The sequence below is a fragment of the Euprymna scolopes genome, chromosome 26 (genome assembly GCF_053919585.1).
Source record: "Euprymna scolopes isolate OS-2025 chromosome 26, ASM5391958v1, whole genome shotgun sequence".
Classification (NCBI taxonomy): domain Eukaryota; kingdom Metazoa; phylum Mollusca; class Cephalopoda; order Sepiida; family Sepiolidae; genus Euprymna; species Euprymna scolopes.
This window is the reverse complement of record NC_136507.1, coordinates 36,533,116-36,546,742: the sequence shown is the minus strand read 5'-3', so window position 1 is coordinate 36,546,742 and position 13,627 is coordinate 36,533,116. Positions and strand designations below refer to the sequence as shown.

The 13,627-nt window shown below is 34.1% G+C and overlaps 1 protein-coding gene across 7 annotated transcripts in view; it reads right to left on the bottom strand.

The window, feature by feature from the left end:
• The window catches only part of LOC145247986 (innexin unc-9-like), an 849,617-nt gene that overhangs the window by 207 nt on the left and 835,783 nt on the right, over positions 1-13,627 (bottom strand). For all 7 annotated transcript variants that reach the window (XM_080109645.1, XM_080109644.1, XM_080109648.1 and 4 more), the window contains one exon: positions 1-1,065. This exon is cut by the window's left edge and continues 207 nt beyond it. In XM_080109645.1, the coding sequence (XP_079965771.1) occupies positions 1-1,065 (1,065 nt within the window). The remainder of the gene's footprint in view (positions 1,066-13,627) is intronic.

Sequence of the window (13,627 nt, the reverse complement as noted above, 5' to 3'; positions counted from 1 at the left end):
CCGTCGTCTCGCAAGTATTGGTCAGCGAAGCGGCGCGCTAGTTTTTTGTCCGCGATCGTGTGGATGCTGTTGGTAATTCGAAGATACTTCTTGACGTATTTCACCCTGTTCTGTCGGAAGACTACGCGATAGACCCAGAACAGGAAGTTGCCGCACGTGGCGAACGACACTAAAACCAACCAGAACCAGATAAAGATGAAGATCTTTTCGTTGAACAGGTTAATGGGGAGGACACACTGAACGGTGTACCGATGGACATTCTGTAACTGTCTGATTTGAAAATCACACAAAGTGACCCGTGGGAATCGATGCGACTCTCTCCACTCGCTGTTCTTCGCTAGGTTCTCCACCACCTCGAAGCCAAACATGGAATAGAAATTGTGACCAAGAAAGGCGTTTAGAATAAAAAACTGACTAATAGCGTTAACAACGTACATCATCTTTATAAACAGGTAGAACCCCGTCAGATAGGTACCCTCGCGTTTACCGCAGAAGAAGCAACAGAACTTTGCTATTTTCTGCCGGATTCGTACAATAACATTCCAGTGATACTCCCTGTGTGTTTCTAACCATCGGTCCATATAAAGTGCTATGTGATGGATTGTCTGGTCGCGAGTTGTAGGAGAACCAATTTGCGTGGCGGCCGTGAGGTCGACGATTTTCTCTAAGCTTAAACCTGAAGCCCCGCTGAAAACCCGCCATATAATACAGGGGATTTTGAACATAAGGGCCATGAATAACAATATAATGGGGACCCATTGATAGTAGTTTATTTCTTTTGCTTCTCTCCAGTGGATCTCGCTAGGGACGACGTCTCGCATCGGAATGTAGTAGGTGTTAGAAATCCAGCAGTAGTACTTCGTATACGCCACAAACGCTGACGTGAATTCGGCAGGGCACCAACACTGAATCGGGTCGCCGACATACTGACCCGTGCTCACGAATATGCTAAACAGGGCAAGTAGTAGGACAGTATAGAGATGGTTGCATCTGTCTGCCCAGTCATCATCGTTTGACCCTTTCAGTCGGGAATAGGTCGCAAAACCACCCAGCAGCGAATTCAACCTGTTGCGAAATAAAGAAAGAAAAAGATACAGTAAAAATAAATACATGTCTAAAATACAGTAAGAAACAAGTAACATACAAAAATATACATAAATGATTGTATTTGGCGCGTGGGGCCATTATTTCATGCTTAAATTATGTAATTCAAGAGAATAAAATGGTTTTATATTTTATAAATAGTAAAATATAAGAATTATTCAATATACATTTATCAAAAGTGCATATAGCCAAGAGACACATACACATACTGACACCAACGCCGTTTGTATGGATTTCAAGAAATAGATTCATGAGACGTTCAACAACAGAATTGAAAAGGATAATAGGCGTGCGTTCAATTTTCCATGCAAAAAAGCGAGTAATGCTTACCATCTTTGAAATTAGAACAATGTCAATTCATACATTCGTTTCAAATAAATCGAAGAATTCTTGAATCAGCATTTATAATAAACTCTGACACGATTACATTAGAAAATGTGTGCTATAATTTAATCGACAAACTAATACTGACGAGTTAAATTTTGAACTTATAGTTGTTTTACATAATTCAGGGTTCCATCAAATGGATAATAATGATGATAATAATAATAATAATAATAATAATAATAATAATAATAATAATAATAATAATAATAATGATAATAAAATTAATAACAATAATAATAAAATTATTATTATTAATAATAATAATAAGAAGAAGAATGAAATAAATTAATAATAATAATAATAATAATAATAATAATAATAATAATTCTGATTACGTTAACAAACGTCTCCCTGAAAATAAAAAAAATGGGATTCATTCTCAGAAGACTTTACAGCAATCCCGGCTCTAAACAAGGACCTTCAAAGATCAAGTTTTTTAAAGGACATTAGTGGTACGTACACTTGTAGAGGTCTGAGGGGGGTTCGTAGTTTTTTTTTTTATAAATGTACTTCAGACAACTTGATCCTACATTTAGCAACTACGACTGGGATTATTTTTGTTTTAATAATAATAATAATAATAATAATAATAATAATAATAATAATAATAATAATAATAATAATAATAATAATAATAATATTTTTCTGTGAGTGTCAACATCAACAAGCACCACACCAAATAATGAAGGTCAAAGAGGAAGGGCAGTTCGATGAGAAAAAAACACTACCCATACCTCTGCTGGATATGTGCCAAAGGGACTGGCACCTTGGGGAGGTTATTGCCACCCAAATGCTAGTGAAAATCAATGGTAGCTGCTAACGAGAAATCAATGGTAAGCAACTGTTGTGATAACGCAAATTATTTTGCAAAGGTTATTGAAAGAGGTGGAGAGTACTGAAAACCAGGGGAAACTTGTTGTCACTCAGACTCCAGGGAACTCCACAAGTTCTAAAATAACAATCCTTGATGAAGGTTTGTGTGAATATTCCTAGAGAGTAAATAATAATTAGTGAAATTATGGCCAATGATCTTTGCCAGTGGGTAGTCAGTAGCAAGCGGCTGTTGCAATGATGCGAATTCGTTTGCAAAGGTTATCAAACGAAACAGAGAGTGCTTGAAATCCATGCAGGCTTTTCTCACCCTGACTCCAGGAAATACCATCGGTTTTTGTCATAGACTTATACCTGATTATGACATGTGTGGGAATTCGTAGTGAGCACAAATAATAACACTAATGAAATTTATCTTGCCACACTTTTGCTTTTGACAACTTTGTGGCAGATATATGGATAAAAACCACTCACAACAACGCATAGGAATTGCACATAGTAAATTCTAAAGGCAATGTCCCATCCGTTTATAAGGAACAGAAAAAGTATTTGCAAATCATAAACGCATCAGGTATTTACAAGTAATGCACTTGTGTTTGAAATTAACACTAGCGACACCTGTGGAAATTACATAGAGGACTCATTCATACGTAATATATTAATGTTGACTTTCTGTAGATGTTCAGTGTAAATGGAGACGATCTGATATTATTGTAGCTCTTTTGTTAAAGCTGCAAAAGTATCTAAGCTACCACGAACGCCCGGTCGTAAATTACGCTTAAATATATTTTGATTCTTGCCGATTTCGTATATATTATTATAGAGTTTACCTGTACTGACATGCAGAAGTTCAAGTGTAATGTGAACCGACATTTTGTTGTCCAACTTCCCACATAGTACCCCTTAGCTTGTGTCCTATATAGTATCCCTACATCACAGTAGCAATGCACCTTTTTTGGTGGTGAAAATGTAAAAAAAAAAAATAAATAAATATTCTACACTCTAACAGGTTCTGCATTATCAACCAAACTTCCGACGTCTGTCCTATCGCCACAATGATGTCGCCCTGTGCCTTTGTTTAAGGGATTTTAATAGGATTTACTCCGATAAACGCATCGCACTTGCACCCATTCGACGTACATAACTTGGATAAACCCGTTTAGCAAACAATGGCAGCTCATTTATTGTAGATTTTACTAGATAACAGAAAGAGTTTTACTCTATTAGCTTCTCCCTTCTTACTGCCAGGTGTGGAATTCCCTCCCCGTTTCCTGTTTCCGTGGCTGAAATGGCATGCAGAAATTTAAATCGACATCTCGCTCAACGCCTTTCAATATTTCGTTGTAAACATGGTCTCAAATGACAATCCTTTACATCTAAATTCCAAAATGCCTTGTTTGGGGTGAACAGGCGTAGAAAACAAGTATAAAATGTGAATACCGGTTCAAATCGTTGTTTTACAATAAACAAATTGGACAAGCACCATGGCTATGAACAACAAATAATCAGAATAAATAAATCATATTACAAATTATATCAATGATTTTTTTTAATTACAATATCGAAAAGCATATTACAACAGCAGTGCCATACATATATACAGTGATGCGTATTTTCAAAATGGACGACATGTCAGAAATACCTGAAAAATGCATTTATGTAATGCAAGTTCGTGCATGAAAAATAGAAAAGTTACTTTATAGATAACACAAAATATGTTTCTTCTATTTGATCTAAATTTGGTAAGTTTCCATAGACCTTCACTTATTCGCTTATAATTATTTCATAACTTTATTATTTTATTTTTATTTATTTATTTTTGCATTCATAATTTTGTACTTTAAAATTTTGTTGATGTCTTGGGGGTTCCTTGTAAAATTTTACCGTTTTCTGATGAGGATTTGTGCCATCTTCTCTTATTCCATTTTCATTAATTTGATGTGTATATTTTTTTAAATGTAATATTAAAATGTTAATGCGTTTCTTTGATATTAAACTTCTGGTTTCCAAGACCTATTTTGAAGAAAAAACTTGATATGACTAAATCTCATTTCGTTTAAGAAATGATCCTAGAGTAAAATTTTAGTTGAATTCTTGGAACGGATACAAAGCAATGCACACACACACACACACACACACACACACACACACACACACACACACACACACACACACACACACACACACACACGCACACGCACCCACACGCACACGCACACGCACACGCACGCATACATTTATATATATATGCATATATATATATTTTTTTTTGTTGAAACGATTAATCGGAATTAGAATCGAGACTCTGAAAAATTGGACTTTTGTGGGTATCACAATCTGTAAAATTTTAAACTTTCCGATGCAAACACCGATTTCTTCCAATTATCTTTTTCATTTGATTTCGGTTTAAGAAACGTTTTCCACTGATTGAATTAATGAGAAAATAATAAATATTTACTGATTTAAACTTCCAGTAAGACATAAATCGCTACATCATCCTCTCTCAAATGCACATTTAAGTTTTTTACACTAATCGCAACAAGATAAGACTTTTATAGTTAAATATGTGTGTGGGTGAGGAGGCAGTTTTTTTAAAGCATTGTGCGTAGTGTAGACGTGGTGTGTGAAGGGTGTTGTAATTCAGTCTTGTAAAAAACATGGTTGGATTCGGGAAGAAGTTGGTAAAAGTAATAACTGGAATATTTAAAGATTTAAATAATTTTCAATTTAAAAAATGTTTGTTTATTACAATAATGTGCTGTACAAGGAATACCTTATCTTGAAGCGTTTGAAAAACAAAATAGACATGCAACAACTCGGTGTGTATGCCAGAAGCTGGGATTCGTAAATAGCAGTTTCTCAGGCACAATTGGTTCGGATGCCTGTAAATTATTTCTGAAGTGCGGGTTGGCATTTGTGTTATTAAAAAAAGTATATATTATTACATTCATCAAAAATAGTTTTATTATTATTTACTTACTATGAGTAGTCACACAAGCCATCACCACAGATTGTTCTTTGAGAACAACTTGTGCTCTTCCCTGAAATCTGAGTGAGAACAAGTCTCCCTAGATTTCCAGTGCTCATCCCGCATTCCGATACCCTTTCAAAAGAATTGCAACAGCTGTTTATTATTGATTTATCATTTGCAGCGACCATTATTCACCGAAATATGTGGAAATGAATCCCCAAAAAGGCTTTAGTCCATTTTGCAATCAACCAGCAGAGGTGTGACTGGTGCCTTTCTCCTCGGTCTTTCCTCCTTCTTGACCCTCATTAGTTGGTGTGTTGCTCCGTTATAGTGACACTCACAGGAAAAAAAGGGTGGTGGTACCTTACAATTATTCAGTTTCAGTTTTCATGACATATTAATTTTATTATTATTATTATTATTATTATTATTATTATTATTATTATTATTATTATTATTATTATTATTATTATTATTATTATTATCATTATTATTTGCTTCCCTGCGTACGCATTTTCTTTAATTACTTTTGTGCTGGTAGTAATTAGTTTAAGGGGACTACTCTGTCACAATTTCGGAGTAAAGTAGAGTTATCTTCTTTTGGTAATATTTTATTATTTTTGTGCATGTATTTTGTAATGTTCTTTTTAAAATACTTATTCATATATTTAAATAAACTATTATTTAATTTTTGTAACTATTATGATTTTACATTGTTTGTTTTTAATATTAACTGAGTATTGTGGTAAATTTCAGAGTGCATCATATTTTTTTCACTTGGATAATATTCTCTACGTGTTTTTGTTGCTAGATTTTGTTTATTTTTATTATTTATATATTCTATTAAGTATTCAACGGTTTATATCGAAAGTAATAATAGTTTATTTTATTATCAATTCATTCGAGTGTGTAGTATTTAGTTAATTATATTATATACTTATCTTTTAGTTATGACGGCCATGTCCCCAAGAGCGTCTTATATGCCGAGGTGGCAAAAGAACAGCGCCCTAACTTTAACCAAGTTATCCGCTACAAGGACGTATGCAAACGCGAACTAGAACTTAATGGACTCGACATGGGTAGCTGGAGGTAATTAACAGACGACCGCAGCGCCTAACTAGGTGCTATACAGTAGGGGGTGAGGAGGGGACAACAGAAATATGATGTTCAAAACAGCACCAAAAGGCTGCAGACCCCAGTAGACCATTCCGCTCCCTGTATCAATGCAGCAGATAGGGCTCCAGAAACAGGCTTTAAAATGTCCAAAGACAATCCGCTAAAACAACATGGCGCATGCCAGTATCTCCTGAGATAGAAAAATTCCTACAATTATGTTAATATATATTATCTATCTTATATATAATGGTCCTAGTGATGCATGTTACTGTCCTGCACGAGGGGAAGATGCAAGTTTGTAGTGTGCGGAGATATTTCAGCATCACCAGCACTAAATATTAATAGTAAATATTCATTGATTGCAGTCTTTTCTTAACAATTCGATATAATTTCTCATAAAATTATTCGCCTATTGCTTAAATATGCGTTTTAGTTTTGATCTAACTTTTTAATTGTAAAAAGATTTCTTATCCTGAAGTATTTCTACAGTTCTACAAATCTACATAATTTATTTTCCCCACGATTTGGATATAGTATCCACAGATATTCAAGAGATCGATATGGGTTTAAGGCTCGACCCTTCGGACGACAAATACCGAAAAATTGGCTAAAAACATTTATTTCCTCACCCTCAACTGGACACTTTCCTACAAGGAGGAGGTCTATTTTTTTCGTCGATATTTTCGAAAGTCCTCCCTTCTTTTCGATTGTTTAGTCTCAATTTAAACGTTCACCACTTCCTGTTTTGCGGTGGACGCAACGGCAAAGATGTCATGTTGTTTTTTTACCGTTCTTTTCCTTCTTCGGAGTAACGGTTCGAGCCTGACTGCCTACTCTCACTTTTTTTGCGCTCAACCATTATGAATCATTGTAAATTACCAGATTTTCTTCTTGAAAGGAAAGAAATTTACACATTCCAAGATGAAAACCCTTTATGAAAGAGCAATTAAAATTGGCATTTGCTATTTTGAAAACGCCCATATCTTTACAAATATACAAAAATAACTTTATCTCTGCGTGGGCGTGAGTTCCCTATTGTCTCGAACACATTTTTACCGATTTTTATAAAATTTCGCACATGTACCTGACTGTTTTGATATAGGGTTTGTATCGAAATGTATTTGATAAATATTGATAATCGAACTAATCTGATGCAAGAAAGAACGTGCGATTTTACCCAAAGTTAACACCTTAGTCTAACATCACTAGTGTATTCAAGACGTTTTAATACCGCAAAAGCAGAAAGGCCCGGCATATAAAATCAACACCAGTTTCTTTAATATGGCAGGGGCGTGTTTAAACTGATTATTTTTTTGAAATCACAATTGCAACATGATACTTGACTTTTTTTATTTGAACTTGAATTCAAGCCATTACCACCGCACAAGAAATAAGTTCATGCAAATAGAATCAACAATCGGGTTCGAAATGAATGTTTCTGTTTAGGGCCCAATTGAAATATGTTATTGACTTTTGCATTTTGAACTTCAATTCAAGCAATTATATATAAAGTATAAGCGTATAAAATCAACAATAGGGCATTAAATCCCTCAATATATCGTGAAGTAAGTTGCATGCGCAGTTTTCTTCTGGTGCACCGCGATGGGTCACTAACCAGATCAGGCAATCAATCGATTTGATCGAAATCTGAGCAATTTCATCGATTTCGATGGCAATAACAATATGGGAGTGTGAAACATTCGAACAACAAAAAAAAAACCAACAAAAAACTACATAAACTATAGCTCAATCGCAATGTTGCGTTCATCTTCCACAGATAGTTTCATATTCTGGCAAATGAGTTTTTACTTTGAAAGATATTTTAGGAAAAATATTTTCCAATTTGAAATGCGGTGTGATTACTGGCTTGAATTAAATATAGATTTCCCGTTAAAATGCAAATGAAATCAAATATTTAACAAGACTAGGTGGGCAAAAATGAAAACACGATTTATGAATGTATTACGTACACTATGTTCTCTGTAAAAATACATCTTTCTTGGCCGCTTATATTCCTGGATCAAAGTGCACGAGTCATATATTTATCCATATTGCAAAAGTTTCATTTTTATTTTTGTTACTGTTTCAATATGACATGTTATGTTGATATCAGCGGCACAAAACCTAGATCACAACTCTACATATATTCTATAAATGCATGTAATTATTCCAATTTGATCCCAATTTGGTGTTATGCCTTATTATCTTTCACAGAAAACCTATCACCTACATCTGCAGGGTTAAATATACAAAATGTACGCGTCCTTACTTTGGTATTGCGACTATTTACTACAGACTTTTCGTGAACCTATCAAAGATTGTGTGATATCATCACATCATCGACTGAAGAACGAATATTATTTTTGTTTTTCGAAAATCAAACTTATTGCTGGGCAATAAAATTAATGGGTAATGTTCTCCAAGCAATATATATATATATATATATATATATATATATTTCTATATATATACATATATATATATATATAATTATATATATAATTATATATACTGTATATTATTTTTAAAATGTAATTATCCACTGACACGTGTTTCGTCGTCTACTTAGCGAGATACGAAATCACATCTAAGTAAATCGCGATATATCAAGACAGTTGGCGAGATTGTCCAGAGGTAAGGGGTTAGGCTCATTACCGTTGGGTCCCAATTTCGAATCTCGCTAGATACAGCCACTCTAATGAGCCGTAGACGACTAAACACGTGTCAGTGGATAATTACATTTTAAAAATAATATATATATATACCGCTCCCCATGTGGGGGTACCAAATTGGTTAAAAGGGAAAATTATTCTTAACTTGCATTTAGGTAAAAATGCACTTTCGTAAATAATTGAATTCGTTCAAAACCGATCGCTAAAACCAAACCAAAACAGCATCTAATTATATATGCGTTTCGCAGCGCAAAATCAATCACTTTGTTATTATGTTGATTACCTTATCTATTGTACCCTTAAAGTTAAAGGTAAAATAGATTCATTAATTCATATATTGATTGATTTTTTGCTACGAAACAGATAATGCCAAAAATTGTAAATGTCTACTGAATTAATGAGATAAATCATAAGATGATCAACATCATGAACTTCGGGATATAGACTTTTGTCATTAATTCATTTATTCTATATATATATATATATATATATATATATATATATATATATATATATATATATATATATAAATATGTATATATATATAAATATATATAAATACATATATATATATATATATATATGCTAACAGTTCAGCCCAGCTACACCTCGTGTATACGTGAGTGCCCCTTGAACTTGTTAATGTGCATAACTTTATGTGCATATATATATATATATATATATATATATATATATATATATATATATATATATTTAAAAGTTGAACTAATATCCAGGGAACCAACATCTAAAATTTCAAGTGTAGACCCAAAATTAGCGGAAGAGTTGGTAGAGTCTGAAAAGGTCAACACTTTCAACTTTGACCTCTTGGCAGCACAAATTTCGCATAAAAACTGATTAACATCTTGCAGCATATCTGAATACATTTTATATAAAATTCCAAATGGGTAGAACCAAAATTGGCTGAATAGTTTTCTAGAGACAGCAGACGTAAAGTCTTTTGAATTATAATCCCTTGATAGCCAAATTTCCGGGGGAAAAAAACGATTAAAAACTTGGCCTATGTTTGAATACACTTTATGTAAAATGGCAAATATTTAGACCAAAAATTTGCTTAGAGGTCAATTTTTAAAAAAATCTTTGACCCTAATTTTGACCCCTCAATATTTAATGTTTTGGGGCTAAATCAAGTCAAAAAGTTTTTTCCATGTTGAATGCAACCGATATCTAAAATTTTAAGAGTTTAGACCCAAAATTGCCGGAGGGGTTTTAGAGTTTTCAAAGGTAGAATCCTTGAACTTTGACCAGCACCGACATTTTTACTTATAAAATAATATTTTTTTTTATTACATTTACATTGTAGGGGGCAACTATTAGGAACACAGGCTACAGAGGAACTAGTTGGGGAGTTGGGCAGTAAGATATCGGTTTACGTTACACTTGAACTTCTGCATGTTATTGCGGTTGGGGAAGCAGGAACCTGGCAGGGAGTTCCAAAGTCTAGCGGTTATGGGGAAGAAACTACTGGCGTAGAAGGCTCTCTTACATCTAGGGATCTCTACTATAAAGGGGTGGGATTGTACTGCTTGTCGGGTTTGTCGGGGGTATTTATGTAGAGGGTACAAGTGCTTGCAGAACATTCACCGTTAAAGTACGTGTAGAACAGGCAGGGGGATGCTACATTGCGTCGATGGGACAGAGGCTGAAGCTTGGATGATAGTTCAGAACGTGTTAGGTTGGCGACTCTCTTTAGAACCTTGTCTAGGAGTGAAAGACCAGTAGCAGATGCACCAGCCCAAATATTACAACCATACTCCATACATGGGCGAATGGTGGCCTTATAGAGGTACAGGATACTTTCAGGGGTCAGTAGCTTTCTAGCACGGTAGGGAGAACCTACCTTTTTCGCAGCGGTCCTGGCATTTTAGAATAACTTTTTAAATCTAATATGGGAAGAACAACGTTTATATGTAAAACGATTTCTAAAATATTTACTACATCGTATAATAGATTGTAATTGTATGATATAGAATTCGCTTGTGTACGGGGGCGTATAATATGCATATTGGATCCGCGTCAAGTACTTAAAATAAAAACCATTCCATATACGTATGTTAACGCGGATAGACGCAGTGAACGTGTGTACGTGAGCGCCCCTTGAACTTGCTAATAAAAGTATCGTCAAAAATTCAATTTCAGAGGAAAATATGGGATTATGAAAAAAAAAAAACAACAAACAATTTATAATAATGGAATTCATTTTTATTCGTTGGTGGTATTCATTATCATTTATAGTGCGTTGAATTTTTTTAATTATTATTTGTAGAACGAAACCTTTCGAACATTGGAACATACTGTTACTGGTTGCTACTCTCTCTCTCTCTCTCTCTCTCACACACACACACACACTGCTGTCCTTTTTCCACTATATATATATATATATATATATATATATGTGTACAAACACACACACACACACACATATATATATATGTGTGTGTGTGTGTTTGTGCATATATATATATATATATATGTATATATATGTAGATATATACGGACATATATATATATGTAAATATATATGTATATATATATATATGTAGATATATACGGATATATATATGTACACACATATATATATATATATATATATATATATATATATATATATATATATATATATATATATATATATATATATATAACGTTTAATCATGCTATGCAAAAACAATGGGAAAATAGGAAATTCAATCTGAACGCATTTAATATGTTCTCAGCTTGGATTTCGTTTAATTTTTAATAGTTTGCAATCTTCAGCGAATGACCTTATATATTTGCTATCTTTACATTTATACGAATTCGCGTGTTTTAATCAATCTTGTCAAGCCTTTGCTCATATCATTTCATTGTAGGCGTTCCCCCTTATAATCCTGAATTTTTCATAGATGGCTCGATTGTTAATGTGAAATCAGCGCTGAAAAGGTTACGTTTTACTTTCTCATCAAACCGGCATTCAAGTCAATATATTTTATCCATGCAGTTTCCTGCTTCCATTTAATTGAGTTCTTTCCACCCTTTTCGTGTAGCGTGGGTTATTCTCTATATTTGATAAACTAGAATAAGGCCATCTAGTATTCTGCTACGCACAAGATTTTGATTACACTACAAACTTGTGTCGTGAGTTCAATCCCGATTAAGCTGCATGCTACGTTACGTTATGTATAGGGTATTTGAATTGGGAACCTGTCTTATTTGAGCGTCCTTGATAAGATGCCATCTTTATTTTCTCTGGAACATTTTTCGCGCAGACGTAGTATCACAAATCTCGGCCTTTTCTAGTAATACTATTATTGCACAAGTTCTTACGAACTGCCTGTTCCCAATCTTGGTTTATTTTGTTAGTTGTTTGTTTGTTTTATTTTTACGGCATATCAAATTTTTTCAGATTATTTAATGCCGAATCCATTGATTTTCAAGACAATTATTTTAAGAGAATATGTGTTTTTCAAGTCGGTTTCTATGTAACTCATATTTGGGACCCTAACAGGTACTACAACTCCGGATCAGAGTGAACCTGCGAGCAATGACAATTAAAGGGTGGTTCCACTCTCCCCTAGTCAGAAAGCTGGCACCTCGCCATCGGATATGGTGTAAGGTCATATCCAGGACCGCTTTCTTTTGTTCCAGTCTATTTGACTCATTAAACTGATTGTCTCCACCATTTTCTTGTTTTGATAACACATTACTTGCTCTTTAATTTGACGTATTTTCAGGAACTGCAGCTTTGTGCCAATCTATTTCTACTGACTGTATTCCTCTTATGCACAGCTTTATTAAAAAATAATTTTAGAGGATTAGAAATCTGTATTTGCGATAATCATCTTTTGTTTCTGTTAAAACCTTCCATCAAATTGATGAATTTCTTGTGTTGTGTAATTTTCTAAAACATCCCCAGTATTCCAATTATCATACTTCATGCTCCTCAGTAATATCAATCTTCATTAATCAATTAGATATCGAACTTTAAACAGCTGTCAACTAAAATAAGGTAAAGTTTATCCTATTTTGCAAATAGTTTTGGCATAAAGGTAGGATATTATCACAACGATTTTAATATTTTCAAGAATTATGAGAATGAACCAATCAGTTGCAAGATTCACTTTATAAAATACTAGCAGTTCAGCTCGGCTTTGCTCGGGTCCTATATACTCTTCATAACATTATGTGCATATATGTATATGATGGCAGCAACTCGTTCTCGAGTTTTGCCATTACTTAATATATCTCTGGCTCAAATGACGCAAACATGAGCGCAACTAGCAGCACGTGCCGGACGGTCACCTCTATGAACCTTTTATAGTCCAGCACATCCACTGATGACCGGGTCCAAGCTGCGGTGCCCTGAACACCTACCAGGCCAGACCCTGGAATTTCCAGAGCCTTTATTTCAATTCACGCCCATATCTGCATCAGTCCTCATTGAATGTCGGTTTGCCGTTTCAGGCCTTTTTGTTATCGAGATACACACTGACTGCAAAGTGTGTATTCCATTGCATATTAAGTAATACCTGTGCTTGAAGCTTTT